Raw genomic sequence first — 15,296 nt, 5'->3', positions numbered from 1 at the left:
AGATTCTTAGGAAGCAATGTGCAGTGCTAGTCATTAGGAATCAAACCAGTGGCCACGTAGCGGAGTCCCTTCAGAAAAGGGAAAAGAGAGATTTAGGAGGGATGGAAAAAAATTTTCTCTCAGGTCATCTAGACCAGGGTTCCTCAACCTTGGCGACTTGAAGATGTGTGGACTTCAGCTCCCAGAATTCCCCAGCCAGCCATGGCTGGGGAATTCTGGGAGCTGAAGTCCACACATCTTCAAGTCGCCAAGGTTGAGGAACCCTGATCTAGACCTAAACTGTGCTGGACTTTCAAGGTAATGTCCAGAATTTGTCTTTCACCGGGAAAATACTGGCAGCTGGGGCAATGCATTTAGTTCCAGTATAAGGCAGGCTCCCTGTCCGAGCTCCTCCAGAGACCAGCTTAGCTGCTGAGTTTGGTGCCAACCAAACTTTTAGGCCTGGACACAAAGGCAGCCCCAGAAGGCACTTATTCCAGCACAGTAATCAACTGTGGAGGTTACCACTGCAAATACACACATATACCTACACCCGTCTGGCACCTGACAGTGTGAGTTGTCTCCTGTGGAAACTTCCTCCTTCTGCTGAATAACTGAGGACTCACAGAGAGCCAACTTATTGGTTTGGACATTAAACAGAGCCTCCCCAAGATAAGGAGCTTCCCCAGATAGGCAGAAGTAAATGAATTTAAAACAGCCATGATAGCAATGGAAAAAAGGCTGGAGAAGACTGTCTTCAGCCCAGAGCAGTTTGTATACCAAAGAGAGGAGGAGGAGGAAGAGGCGGCGGCGGCAGCTCCCTGGAACCCTCTTCAGCACAACTCCCATTTGGGGGTGCAAATATGGTGCTCTGCACACAGGGCAACTGTTGTTGCAAGCAACTTAATGAGTACTACACGCGCAAGGAGGTGGGAATAACATTTGTTTGTCCTTCGTTGGTGATATTCCTAGAATTAGGAATAATGGCCTGTATTATACAACACGTGCATTTTGGCATGGTCCAGCCTCCCTCCAACAAGATGCTCTTTGTCCTCTCTGTTACTTCCATACCCATCCCTCTGGAATAATCATCTGGACACAGGATGGAGAATGTTCTGCACACAATTCCCCCTCTGGAACCACAGAGAGAAAATGAAAGCTTTTGGAGAATACTTTCATCAAGCACGCACGCAGCAGATCCTGAATGGCTTGAGATAACTTGCAAGCTGCTGCTGCATGGGAAGTTAATTTGCTCAGGGCAGAAAGTCCCCCCACCTTTTACAAAATATTACAATATGTCAGACTTGGAGCAGCGAGTGCTGAGTTCAAATCCATGGCACCTACAGAGAATCTCAACCTACTATCTGCAGTCTGAAACCGAGAGGGACACCTCAACATTTTATGCTGCCTTAGCAAAGCTCTGGTATCTTTCTGCCAATGTCCCAGTTCCCTGCCTTTTTCTAGAGTGCTGTTGTGCCACAGCTAACATGGCACCGTCCATCTCCTAGAGCAGGGTTTCTCAACCTCAGCTGCTTTAAGATGTGAGGATTTCAACTCCCAGAATTCCCCAGCCAGCATGCTTTAAGATGTGTGGGCTTAAAGCACACTGGCTGGGGAATTCTGGGAGTTGAAATCCTCACATCTTAAAGCGGCTGAGGTTGAGAAACACTGTCCTAGAGGGAAGTACTGTATTGGCAGGTTTGGGGGAGTTCAGATACTTGCAGAAATGAATGTGCAAGGAGAGCTAAAACTGCTTAGCTGCTACCGAAGGCTTCTGACTACTGGGGGAGGAGGGCAGAAAGAAGTAGTCTGAAAGAGAGTGTGACTGCCTGGAATAATGAATAGGAGGACCTCACACTGCCACACTTGGTCATAAGTCCCATGTCTGTATCTCCGGAGAGATGGCTCACCTATTGCCTAATTTTTCTCTGGAAAGCAGAAGTTCAGGGCTGCAGTGGTGGCAGCCCTGCTACGTGGAATTGTCATATTTGGAGGTAGCACAAAGCCTCTAAATGTCCAACTCCAGAAGAACAAGAACAGGAGGGAAATATTTATTCCGCCATTTAATCACCTTTGACGTGCCGCTCGCTTTCTCTTCTCCGTTTTCTATCCAGAAATAATTATAGCAACCTTCCTTGCAGGGCTGACAAAAGGATTACTGAGGTAGCTTGCAAAGGAGCTTCAAAGACCTTACAGTACGTGGCAGTTACTTATTAAAACCAACCTTGTATTTCACAGGCAATTTCAGACAAAATGGTAGGCTTTGTGTCCTTGGGAAAAAATCAGTAAACAATGTTTTAAGCATGCTTGAGAATGACCGGGTGTGAAGAAAGGAACTGTACTCTTTTCAGGGGGAGGGGAAGGAACCCATTGAGAGCCCATTCGCAATTTGAAAGAGCATGTAGTGGGTGCACTCACAAAATGGCTGCCATGGGAGACTTACCTACTCACAAAATAACCACTATGTCGGGCATGGTCAGTATCAAAATACTCACTGGCTAGAAAGTGAACCACACACCTCCCTTGTGTGTGGCATTCCTTCTACCAATCCAGTGAGACCTTTGGGCAGCCGAAAAGTATTGCTACAAATAAATACGACAATAGAGACTGATGCTTTACATCACATCAACTTCCTATCAATGTTTTGATAACCATAATCCTTCCAAAAAAGAATGGGGGGGGGAGCAGGGAGCCAGCTGGCACCACAGTGCTGACCCCTGCCCTATATTCATTATGATAGAAGTTTGGAATATTCCTAATACCACCACCATTTTTAGAAAACTTGTCTCAAAAGAGCAATGTAGAGTTGACCACTTAGTCTTGGCACACAATTTCACAAAAGTGATCTTTCCCCCACTCGCTATTCTGTGTATAATTAAGCTGCTCCGTGAAAGCGACCATGCCTAGCTCTCACCACCATAACAGCAAATGAAGGGGGTTTTGTAAAGCTTCACACACTGTCATCGAAGAATTCGGATTGCTCAGTCCCAGGCAGCCGTTCTACAACAAGCCATCCGTATTCTCTGGGGATGAAACAGGTTACAGATACATTTACAAACCTGTTTTAAAGCTGCACTGAATCAGCTCTGGATTGGGGGGTTTCAAAACATGTTTCACCCTAGTATAACTTTCACCACATCCTGCCCAGGGCCTGATGAGCCAGAGGCAGCTACACAAAGACAACTGCACGAAACAGCTGCCCAAATTGTTCCTCCCAGCCCAAACACCAAAACATCTCCTCGGATTCCCTTTCCGCAAAGCACAGCTTTGGGTCCAAGGGGCCCAGACGGAGCCCGGATTCCCCAGCCCAGCCCAAATGGTTTTGAAAAAGTCACCGTTCAGCAAACAGGAGAAAACAGCCAAGTCTTTAAGGAAGAGAGACACCCCCCCCACTTCCAGCACATCTGGACCCGTCATTTCTTTTCGCCGCTCTCACCTGGCTGGCTTTGTAGAACTGCTTCTTCAGCCCTGCCACAGACATGACGGTCCTGCTGAGCTCACAGAGTCAGGGAGGAAGAAACGGAGCCCCGAGGAGCTGGCAGGCGGATCAGGACCCCGCTCTGGGGCACGGAGGCTCTGGGCGGAGGGGCAGAGCGGGGAGAGAAAGTGGGGCAGAGCCGTCCCCGCTCTGGCATTAAGGAGTCAGCAGCAGCCGGACAGGGGGGTCAGGCCGGTCCTGGCAACCCAGAGGGGACGCTCCGGGCTCGGGGCAAAGGGAGGGCGGCTCCCCGGAGACAGAGAGGTTGGGCTCTGGATTGGAGAAGCCCAGAAGCGCCCCACCGGCCAGAGCAGCCCCCTCCCCAGCGAGGCGGGGCCCAGGTCTCCCTGCTCGAGGCAAGTCAGGCCAGAGCAGCCCAGGGACCGACTTAAAAGCCGAGCACCGGCGCCCAATTCATGGAGAAACGCAGACTCGGGCTCTGCCGGAGACAGAAAGAGACCGCCTCCCAGCGAGGGCTGCTCTAGGAGGCTGCGAAAGCCAGCCTCTCCCTCAGGAGCCCAGCCGCGGTTGGCTGGCGGTTTTAACAGGCTCAAGAGACTAGTCCTCAACGAGGCCAGAGGAGAGCAGAATCCCTGGGGGTCGGAGAGGCCGGCGTAAAGGCTTAAAATAACGTTTTGGAGAGGGGGAGTCTTCCCTTTTCCGTTTCTTTTCTTCTGGAAGGGGAGCAGAAGGGAAAGCGCGAGAAAGAGGGAGCGCAGACGGGGCGGAGAGCCTGAGGGGGGAGGGGGAGGAGGAGGAGGAGGAGGGCGGGCTGCCTGACGGGCGGGCGGACGGACACACAAAGTAGCCCCAGAGCGGGCGGACGGACAGGGAAAGGGGAATGAGGGAGACAGACGACGCCCCTCGGCTCCCGCGGAGCTCCGAGCTCAGCCCCGCTCGCTCTCCGCGTCCCTCAGGATGTTACACGGTCCGATTGCACACTTCCGTCCCCTCACTGCGCCTGCGCAAACACGCTCCTCTCTCTCCCGGCGGAGGGATTCAAAGGCGGCGACTTAAAACCCCAAAGCGGGAGGGGGAAAAAGAGGGTCCGGTTTCCACGCTTTTACCATAGATAGATGAGTGATAGAGCGTCCATTTATACATTTCCGTCCCTTCCCTCGGGGAGAGAGAGCGTCAAGGAAGGCGCCAGAGCGCCCCCTAGTCCTCGCGCCCATCACGCGCACGTGATAATTGCAGCCCGCCCAGCCACGTGTACTTCAGTTCAACTCCCACGGGGAAGGTTACGTCCGCCTGTTTCTGAGCGTGGATAATAGGAACTGTAGTTCAATGCTTGGAAGAGTGCCCAATTGGGAATTATCTCGCATATGGGATGCTTAAGAGTGCACGTGTAAGGTGGAGGGTTTTTTGTGCCTTCGAGTCCGTGTTAATTCCTGGCGACTGCCTAGACCAGTGTTGTCCAAACTTGGCCACTTTAAGATGAGCGGACTTCAACTCCCAGACTTCCCCAGCCAGCCATGCTGGCTGGGGAAGTCTGGGAGTTGAAGTCCGCTCATCTTAAAGTGGCCAAGTTTGGACAACACTGCCGTAAGCTATTGTGATGAAACGCTTGCAAGAAAAGAACCAAGCTCAGAGAACCCCAAGGACTCCATTATTGGGAACAATTATTACGTCAACCGCCAAACCCCCTGCCTGATTTCTGCAGAACTCCGCGTTCACACAGTTCTGACGTGATGGGGAATGAGGCAGTCTACTTAAGAAGCTGGTTTTGACTGTCATGAAAGGGCAGCGACTTCATCGGCGGCTTTGTCTTTTACATTTCTTTACTAGAGCTTCACCGAACACAAAGATGCCTTCGCCTCGTGACGTCACCGCACAACTGACGCAGCCTGTGTGACGTCACCGGCCCCCTCCACGGGCGCGCCGGCCACGGTAATTAAAACTTGCGAACACACATTAAACCGGAGGACGCTCAGGCCACAGTCATATACCGAAGGCCCAGAGACTAAGACCCATTGCGCTCAGAGAGACTTCCTTCCCACCCTGGCCCTGTTCAGACGAGCCTTTAAAACCTGGGTTTATCCCCAAGGCCTGGTTTAGAATGGGTGGTTAGACCCCTTGTAAGCGGTTTCGGTCTTTTAACCGATCGTTGATTTTCTTTTCTTTTCTTGAATTTCTTTCTGATTTTTTCCTGATTGCTAATTTTCCTCTTTGTGTTCTTCTGTTTTCATTGATGGGCTATTTAAGCCGCCCAGAGCCGCAACAGCCCATAAATCCCCTAAAATAACACTAAATCAGTTCCTGAATAGGCGCCTATAAGATCCACCTGCAAATCATTCGCGCAATCGCTGCTCAAAGTAAACCCGGGAACTTCCACTTTCCGCCTTTACTTTATAAACTTCGCTTTCGAGCCAATCATGAGCGCGCGTGTCTGCGATAGCCAATAGGAAGGCAGAGATTTCGACCAATCAGCAGGGGCGATTGTTCCCCTTTCAAGTTTTGCGCTGTCGACTGAGCCATAGAGGTAGAACTAAAAGGAAGGGAAGGAGAGTCTTCGGAGCCGGGAAAAAAACCGGCATATTCAAATACTGACCAATAATATTCCTTTTCTTCTTTAACAACAGAGGCCGGCCGGCATCAACCCCATTGATCAAAGTAAAATTGCGTCCCGCTCGAGGTCAGTTCCTGGGGGAGACGCTTTCATGCAGCTTCCTTGGCTACGCTTGAGAAGTGATTTTGCGATTGCTTTTCCTAGGAATTTCCACCCCCCACCCAACTTTCTTGCCTCGACTGCAGCCCTGGGTTACCTGGTGGTCTCCCATCCAAGTACTGAACGGAAAGAAGAAAGTAAAGCCTCCTTCGAGTCGAGCTGGCATCTCCCGGACACACCCTTGTAGTTTCCTAGCCGCAACAGCAGCGCTTTGCCGTCTGGCATGATTTTCGTCTTCTCCAGCCCGGGGGTTGCCTGGAGTTGCTAACCAGACTCCGTGGCAGAGCTGGCACAGTGATTGTATTGAGTGTCTTGTTAGATGTGATTAATCAGGCCATGGATTTTTTTCTGATGGTTGTTTGATATGCTTTTATATTGGTTTTCAAATGGTTCCCTTTTGGCTGTGTTTATATTCGTTTTAATCGTTTGTAAGCCACCCAGAGTCATATACGGTAGATAAGATGGGCAGCTATTTAAGCTGGAATAAACCAACCAACAAACAAACAAACCAGCCAGCCAAGGTCTATCGTACAGGGACAGAAATTTCAGAAAGTGAGAAAATTTCACCGCTCCTACGCTTCTCTTATGAGAACAGAAAGGGAGAAACGAAACGCGGCCCCAGCTTTCAGGAACCTGCTGCCCTGCCTAAGTCTTGGAGTACAACCCCCCTTTCTTTCTCTCCCTGGAAACTGGAGAAGACCAAAAGCAGCTGGCAGGCTCCCGCGTGCAGACTGCGCCCGCAGGACGCTCTCCCTGCTCCCTTCATTCCACTCTCCCCCCAGCCCCCGCCGGAGAACCCGCAGTGGATACGCGTCGCCTTTTCACCCGATCTCTACAGCCCACTGGGAGGGGTGGGGCCAGGCGCGTCCCGTTGGGGCTGTTATCGCGAGATCTTGAGCTGCCGCCGCCGCTTCCCGCTCCTTCCCTTCTCCCTCCCTCGCCTAGAGCCGGCGGGGTCACGTGGGAGCGGCGTCCCGCCCTATCAGGGCGCCGGAGCGCGAAGGTCGTCCGAACTCCCGCCAAATACGAGCGAGCGGGCGGTTGGGCGGACGGTGAGCCGGACGGGGCCGGCAGCAACAACGAGCCTCTGCGGTCCCCGGGGATGTGAGGGGAGGCGTCGTCCTCTCGCCGCCCGGCCCTCTTCTCCCCGGGCAGGTGAGGGACAAGAAGCGACCCGCGGGGGGCGGGGGGGCCTGGGCGGGGGGAAGCTGAGGCAGTCGGACGGACGGGCGGGCGGGGACTGAGGGGAAACTGAGGCGGGCGGGCAGGGGTCTCTGAGGGGAAACAGGCAGGCGGGCGGGCGGGGAAACTGAGGCGGGCAGGGGTCTCTGAGGGGAAACTGGGGCAGGCGGGCGGGAGAGGTCGTTGAAGGGAAACTGAAGCGGGCGGGCAGGGGTCGCTGAGGGGAAACTGAGGCAGGCAGACGGGCGGGGGGCGAGAGAGGGCAGCAGGGAAACTGAGGCAGGACTCGCCGCACAGGCCTCGTCGGCTCTGAGGGCTTTACCCCTGGGTTGAGCCTGGGGTTCGAGGCGTCGTGTGAACCCCGAGCAGGGCTTAAACCACGGGACAAGTTAAATGCGTCGTGGGAACCCCCTCTTGCGTGCTGGGGGGAAATGGGTGTTGATGGGGGGAACTGAGCAAAGGAAGCAGGGACTGGCCCAGGGAGGGGGATGGTAGCAAAATCGGATGCTGGGGGGACACGTGGAAATACTGTCCCCCAGGGGTTCCCTCAGCACCTTAAGGCCTCAACCATGGCTTGCAAATTGCAGTGGCTGGCTTAAACTAAATCCAGGCAAGGTACTGGGTATATTAGGTGAATCAGAACCGGGAAGTGTTAATTTTGTCGTGCGTACGTATATATGCGTGTGTGGTTTAATGACAAGAGGGGTTTGGTGCCTGGTGAACAGAACTGAGTGATCCAAAGAAGGATTGGGCAAAGGCCATCGTGAATTAATAATCTGAGGTGACCAGCATTATATTTGTTCTGAATGTCTATGGAAATTTAATGGTTATCTGCCTTTGCTAGGCAACTATGGAGTGTCGAAATAAAGCAGGAGTTCCAGCCCGGAAGCTAATCCAAGGTAACTTGTTTCCTCTCAAAATATATGATCTGTTTTTTTCAATTCTGCCTTATGCTTTTGATATTAAATGGAGTTGTAATACTATTTGCATTCAAGCTCTGTGTTTTGTACCTTTATCCTTTCATGGTGTTGCAGAAATTGGACTGCGAGAACACTGGGGTTGGGTCCTTTCTTCTGTTAACCTTGTTGGCTGAGGTGGCAGATATCAGTTAATCTTGGTCTTGGTCGGGAGAGTCCTGAACAGTGCTGATGTGGGCAGTGACTTCAAGATAATCCCCCGTTAAACTATTAGTGCATCTGCAAAGTCAGAAGCCCAGGTCTCCTTTAAAACTGGGCATTCTTGCTTGAGCTGTGGGATGAGTGGTAATAGCTTACTGTACTTAGGAATCTAGGTACTCATATTAAGAGGTCAAGCATTATACTAAGTCAGAATTTGTATAAGTATGTGGAATAAGCTATAGTAGGTTGGGCTTATTCCTGTTACTAAGCAGTAAATCATGGTTTAATAATGCCAGTAGGCTGCTTTATATAACATTCTAAGTCAAAAGGAAGTAACCACATAGCTTAAGGTTATGTCTGAATTCAGCTATATTATTTGTCTCTGATACCAGAGAAAGTATGGTGGATACAGAACCACTGTAACTCATAGCTGGTATTGATAGCTTTATTGTTTTTGAATTTGTCGAAATTCCCTTTTGGAGCTAAATTGGCAGCATTTTCTGTGTCCTGTAGCAATAAATTTCATTGTCAGTAAAGTTTGAATTTATTTGAAAATTCAAATAAATTTATCTATTAATAAATAAATTTGAACATTTATTTATTAATAGATCTCTGGATAGCAAAATACAACATAAAAATTAAAAATTCAACAATATTTCCTTCTAGTTGGAGGCAGAATCAAACAATTATTTCAGAATGGGAAGCTATAGTAAATAGAGTCTAGGCTTGGTTAAAATTTAATTATGTTTTAAAAGGCTCTGGTGATTTGAAAGATGTGTATGCTTTCAAAAAAGTATTTCCTTTGGTCCCCAACCTCCTATGTTTCATAAGAACTGGTTCAAACCATAAAGTCTTTCTCATCCAGTCACTTCTTCCCACATTGGTCAGTTAGATGCTGGGGAAGCCCAGTATCTCAATATCACCTGTGTGATATTCTCCCACTCATGTTCCCTAGCAACTCCTACCAAGAGGCTTAATGAGTCTGATATAGAAGATAATGTGTATCAGTCATCCTTAGTAGCCTTCAACCACTTTGTTTTCCATGAATTTGCCTAATCCTCCTTCAGAGCTATCCAAGTTGCCATCGCTCCATTTGATAGAAGTGAATTCCACGGTTTAATTATGCCCTATTTGAAAAAAAGGTACTTTACCTGTCCAGACTCTCCTGGTTTAGTTTCTTTGGATGATTCCAGCTTATAGTATTTTAACAGAGAAAAAATTATCCACATTTGAACCATGCACTCCTTTTCCTTACATTGTAAATTTTTGTCAGGGATGTTCCTCATATCCAAATTCAGTCGTTTGTAGTCTCTGTTCCAGGATCCACTGATGGACTGTGAAAGTACATCCATAAACGTTGGTTTCCAGGCTGACGAATAGTCTGGAGACTGTAATGTTAACAGCCAGCTACAAGCTTCTCCATTATTAGTGAAGAGACCTGTCTCCTTACTGGATTACAGGAAGAAAGAAAATCAGAAACTCTCTGCCATAATGTACATGGAAATATATTGGTTCTAAATGGGAAAAAGTTCAGTTGCTAGAATTCTTGTAATCCCATCTCTTCTCAATAAGTCTTGCTAATGAGAACTCTGTGAGAATTGTGCTTGGAAAAGAATCACCCTCAGTTTTAGGCAGTTCCCCAAGAGCCTGACAACTTCAAGTAGTCCCTGATATGGGTGTCAGACAACCAAAATCTCATACGTCTGGGTAAGAACACAAACATCTCACGTGATTTAGCAACCATGTTAATTTTTGGTCTTGAAGAATAAAATATTTTTATTTCATTTGGAGTTCTGCAGATGTCATTTGAAGAGGATGTATGGGTAATATCTGCAGGCATTCTGTCTTTTGGCTTATGTGATAATCATCAAAAGCTTTTGATGATGTTGGTAGTAGTCCATCTAAAGGAAAAGGTTGAGAATCAGTCCTACAGTATATCATTTGGATACCTTTTTATCTTGATAGTAGTCTTTTTATCAAGCATTTGTACAAGGGTAATAAATGTTGACAGTTTCCGTTCCGATTCCTTTCCTAATGATCCCCAGCATGGCATTTTCCTTCCTCACAAGAGCTTGTAGCTGAAGAATATTTTTCTACTGCAAGATTCCTTTCTTGGTCAGATGTTAAGAGATTGGCCTGGGCCAGAAACTGATATATTTTGCTGTAGGGATTATTATTATATTTTTATTCCTCCTTTTTATATATATAACACAAGGTGGCAAACACATCTAATCCTATTTCCCCCAAAACAACAACCCTGTGAGGTGGGCTGAGCTGAAAGAGAGTGGCTGGGCCAAAGTCACTCAGCCAGCTTTCATGCCCAAGGAATCAAATACTCTAATGTATGTAAAACACACTATCCCACATAGGAAATATTGTGATACTAAATGTTTAATTTTCCATTTTTTAAAATGTATTTTTATAAATAAGATGGACCTGTACATTACATTTAAATAATTTGAAGCAGGAAGTAAAAATCAGTTGTAAACTGCCCCATGGGTTGAGTTGATGTAAGGAGGGATTTTGCCACTGATCACAATTGTTTTTGTTTAAAAATTATTATTGATTGATTTATATGTTTGTATATTGGTTTTTTAACTTGCTTTTATTGGATTGTTGTTTTTACCTGTTGTGAGCTGCCCAGAGTCGCTTAAATGAGATGGGCGGCCATAAAAATAAAATAAATAATAATGTTCATTTTCTTGATCTTATTATTCCAGCTCGATTGCCTTTCAAGCGCTTGAATCCCATACCAAAGGAGAAACTTGACACAAACCCTGACGTTAAAAAAGCCAGGAGTTTGCAGAACATTCTCGATCAAAACACACCTTGTCCTGCTTTGCCGCATCCATTACCGGACAATGTGGAAAACAGCTGTGAGGAAGAAACTGAAACGCATGTTCCAAAACTGGTTAATGGCAAGGGGCCACTAGATAACTTTGTGCAGAAAAGTATAAAGTATGATACAAGTCAGCCTGTGCTCTTAATAGACTTGACGGGGGACCCTCATCACGGACTGAATGATAACACGGGCTGTCCCAAGTCCAACAACAGAGTAGCATCTTTGGAGGAAACTTCAAAGGAGAAAGAAGGCCAGCCTGGTTTCCAAAATTCCACATGTAACAACCAGGTAGATCCTTGCTTAGAAACTTGCTTAGATGTAACAAATAAGGAATTATCAAGTCTGGTGTCAACTGAGATAGGAACTAATATTTCCAAGGAGGACAAACCCCAAAATGTCATATTTGAACAGAAAATGCCTGTCGTGGTTCTGGAGGATATCTTGGCAGCCAGATCTCCTCAAGCTGCATCTTTGGAAAGGAGCCTGGCTTCTGAAAATGAAACCATGGAATCTTGTCCTGAAGTGGACACGCCATGTACAAATTCCTCCTTAAGTTCTCTCTCTCTTACCAGCTCTCCTGAATCTCTGGCCACCAAGGAGCATAACGTTAATCCATTAGCTGCTTCAACACCAGTTTGGAAGGTTAGTATCTGTTTCAGGGAAGCAACTTAATGGTAAAAATTGCAATTTGTTTGGGCAAGGTAGAAATAAACTTTCCTTAGCAGTCTTGGAGAGAATTTCTGTTTTCGCCAACCTTTTGCCTTTGTCATTTATCCATTTTGCAGGTGTTACGATTTTTTAAAAAACAAATTGTGCTTTTATTTAGATAAAAATAGTTGGATATTGCCTGTTGTGCAATACAGGTAATATAGAGAAATAAATATACATCTAAATGTAATAAAATAGTTTTTTAAAAAAAATTAAAATAATAGGTTTTTTTAAACAACAAATAATAAAAGTGGTTTGGTTTATTCAAGTAGTTTAACTTGGTTACTAAATTAGCCTATTTTCTCAGTTTGCACGATATATTCAGTGTGGACTGGTTTACACAACACTGATCGATTAATTATATCTCATGAAATCAGTGTTGACCCTTAGTAGCTACCTCGATAGATTTTCTGCATGGCAATCTATCCTTGGCCAATCCTTCACGTCTCCCAGGGATACACCCGTTGCCCCTGTAACTGGGTCTCTCCACCTTGCTGCTGGTCATCCTCTTCTAGGTCTTCATATCTTGTGTCTGAAATACTGTAGGATAATTTGAGGCTGCTCATTTGTGCTTTGAGTGAGAACTCTGGGTTGATTTGTTCTGTGATCCATTTGTTTGTTTTCTTGGCTGTTCATGGTCTTCTCAGGAGTCTTCTCCAACACCAGAATTCAAAAGCATCAATACTCTTTCGATCCAGTTTCTTCAGAGTCCAACTTTTGGACAATATTCCAAGACACAAATGAATACAAAGTTAACACTTGTGAAGGTTTACATGGTTAAAAACACCTGCTCAGTTTATATCTGACCTAATTAAGCATGTTTTGTGAACAGCACTCTGAGAAGGCATTCTAGAAACTCTGTATGGCAATTTAAAAATATGTTCCTTTCTGGGTGAAGTCAAATAAGTGTTCAAAGGATGTGCTAAACCTGGGGGGTGGGGGTGGCAGGTACTAAATATACTAAGGCAGTTCTACACAGGGAGAAAGCTTTCTTGGCAAGTATTTGAGCAGTTATGAGGCAACTTCCTATGAAGTTCCTGATTATTCCTTAGTAATTCCTGCACACTCTCCCCTAAATTGTTGGAAATAGATTTGGGGTACAGGGGGAATGCTATAAAGAAAAACCTGTTGCATGAACAGAAGCCTGCTAAAATAATACAGGATATTTTTACTTGGAAAGTGATTTTGGCATATTGCTAAATATGGTAAGGTGCTGACAAATCGATTCTCTTTATGAAGGGTGCACAGTTTTATGAGATAGTGCACTTTTAGAAACTGAAAATGTTTTGTGAATATTTCTGTGGGAAAAATAATATAGAATGGAAAAGTTTTCACTATAGCATGCAGGATTCCAGAAAATTATCAAATCTGAGGGCATTTGTAGAATAATAATAACTTATTAAATGTATATGCTGTCCAACTCCCAGTGACTAAGAAACTGCCCAGAGTTTCTAAGTTAGCTTTAAGCTATTCCAATTATTGGATTTAACTTGGAGAATGAGAATGGACTTTAGGGAACAAGAAGGAATGAGCTTTGAAATGCCACTTTGAAAATTTGCAGTGGAGGAGCTGTACTGTATTAATAATGTAACTTTGTACATGTATGTGTGCGCGCCTTCAAGTCAGTGTTGACTCCTGCCGACTGCCTGGACAAGTCCCTGCAGTTTTCTTGGCAAGATGTCAGAAGTGGTTTGCCACTGTCTGCTTCCTATGGCTGAGAGAGTGTGACCGGCCCAAGGTCACGCAGCTGGCTTTGTGCCTAAGGCGGAACTAAAAGTCACGGTAACTGGCTTTCAATGTAGCATTAGTATATTTATAAAAGAAAAATAATACAGTAAGTATGCCATGCTGAGGACAATAGGTTCAAAATCTTCAGTCTCACGGGAATAAAACCCAGCACTTCATTTCCATAGAACTAGCTGTTCCACAGAGCAGATATCATATGTGTGTGTGATAGGGAGGGAAACAATCCAAAAGGAACAGGTTGTGCTGTGGAATTTCCTTTAAATCCCAGTGGTTATGGGCCATTAAATGCTGTCTATAGATAACTTCTAGTGGAATAATGTGAATATTTTTCAGTGATTACAGGAAACGGTTTGGAAATTCCTTTGTGAGAACATCTAGCCCACCAGCCAAAAAATATTAGGTGAAGAGTAAGAGGATTGTATGTTACAATACAGCTTGATATGTTAGGATTCAAGCTTGCTTGTAATGAAGCAAGCTTGTTAACATCCAGTGTTTTCTTTAGAAAGGCATACAGTACATAGAACTTTGTGCTGAGTCAGCAGATATGCCACATATATGGGCTGTGGGAAGCACAAGGTCCAGTTGCTAAATGTGTCCCCTTCCAGCTATCCCTGTACCTTGTGGCACAGAAGGTTTATGCTGCTAACTAGTATACATCTATGGCTGTGTTCTGTAGCACTAAAGGCACACTCTTTGCTTCTTAAAATCTGCCCCTTTCCACCAAAAACTCAGAAGGGTCTGAAAATTTCATCCCTAACCCTAACTGCATAAGCAAATAGGCAGCTGGAAATGCTAAATATGAGCCAAGGTTTACTCACTGCTGACTTAGTGTAATGCATGAATTGGTATGATGGATGTCAACTTCTCCAAAGTGTCCTGTACTGTAGTGGGTAATTTTTTTAAAAAAGCTGCTCTGTTTTGTTTTTATTGGGTCTCTGAGCTGTGTAATGTGGCATGTTGCCTGTGTTTTTTTTCAGATAGCCATTATATTATGAAGCTCTCCAGCTAGTAGTAAGGTTCCCTGTATTGTTTTTGGAAAATATTCACAGGCCTTTGGGATATAAACTGATTTGTTTGCTGCTGTCCCAGCATTAAAAAACAATGTTTTTAATATGTTAGTTTCATTCAGCTTCACTTCAAACCAAGCATGTTACTTGGTTTGAAGCAAAGTCCTGAATTGTTCAATTGGCCAAACCTTGGTTAGCTGGCAATGTTTATTTTCTTGATTTCAAATAAGGATGGGAAAGTCTTGAAGGGAGGTCACAGTGCCAATACGATTTGCACTCGTGGCAATTCTAAGTTCATTTACTGCATTTTTTTTCATTTTAAGTTGTTTAACTAATGGGCCCACAGCTGGAATAAATAGCCTTCATGGAAACAGTTGGAGAAGATTCTTGCCTTGATATAAATTCAGGCCAAGCCGGGTTGGGTTAGCTCTCTGCTGCTGCTGAGACATAATCCCTTTTCCTGCTCCTGTTGAAAGTTAATGGGGTATGTTTTCTCATGTTTATTCTAACCAACTGGAATTGGGAGGCAGGGTTATCCTTTCATTTGAAGGATAGCCAGAACAGCAAC

At 45.8% G+C, this 15,296-nt stretch overlaps 2 protein-coding genes across 3 annotated transcripts in view; one reads left to right on the top strand and one right to left on the bottom strand.

Moving 5' to 3' along the window:
• SH3GL1 (SH3 domain containing GRB2 like 1, endophilin A2) overlaps positions 1 to 4,405 on the bottom strand; it is a 51,638-nt gene extending 47,233 nt beyond the window's left edge. Inside the window, exon 1 of one of the 2 annotated variants that reach the window (XM_007431235.4) lies at positions 3,416 to 4,405. In XM_007431235.4, coding sequence (XP_007431297.1) covers positions 3,416 to 3,460 — 45 coding nt within the window. In that variant the 5' untranslated portion in view covers positions 3,461 to 4,405. The remainder of the gene's footprint in view (positions 1 to 3,415) is intronic. The other variant, XM_007431234.4, reaches the window with a different exon arrangement.
• A 2,665-nt stretch (positions 4,406 to 7,070) lies between these two features.
• The window catches only part of CHAF1A (chromatin assembly factor 1 subunit A), a 29,500-nt gene continuing 21,274 nt past the window's right edge, over positions 7,071 to 15,296 (top strand). Inside the window, exons 1-3 of the mRNA XM_088149325.1 lie at positions 7,071 to 7,280; positions 8,152 to 8,206; positions 11,146 to 11,909. Coding sequence (XP_088005451.1) covers positions 8,158 to 8,206; positions 11,146 to 11,909 — 813 coding nt within the window. The 5' untranslated portion in view covers positions 7,071 to 7,280; positions 8,152 to 8,157. The remainder of the gene's footprint in view (positions 7,281 to 8,151; positions 8,207 to 11,145; positions 11,910 to 15,296) is intronic.

This window comes from Python bivittatus, unplaced genomic scaffold (genome assembly GCF_059951505.1).
Source record: "Python bivittatus isolate LINGU-HERP-01145 unplaced genomic scaffold, Pbiv_v1 ctg000580_np1212, whole genome shotgun sequence".
Lineage (NCBI taxonomy): Eukaryota > Metazoa > Chordata > Lepidosauria > Squamata > Pythonidae > Python > Python bivittatus.
Note: the sequence above shows the minus strand (reverse complement) of the source record. Positions and strands in the feature narration are given on the sequence as shown.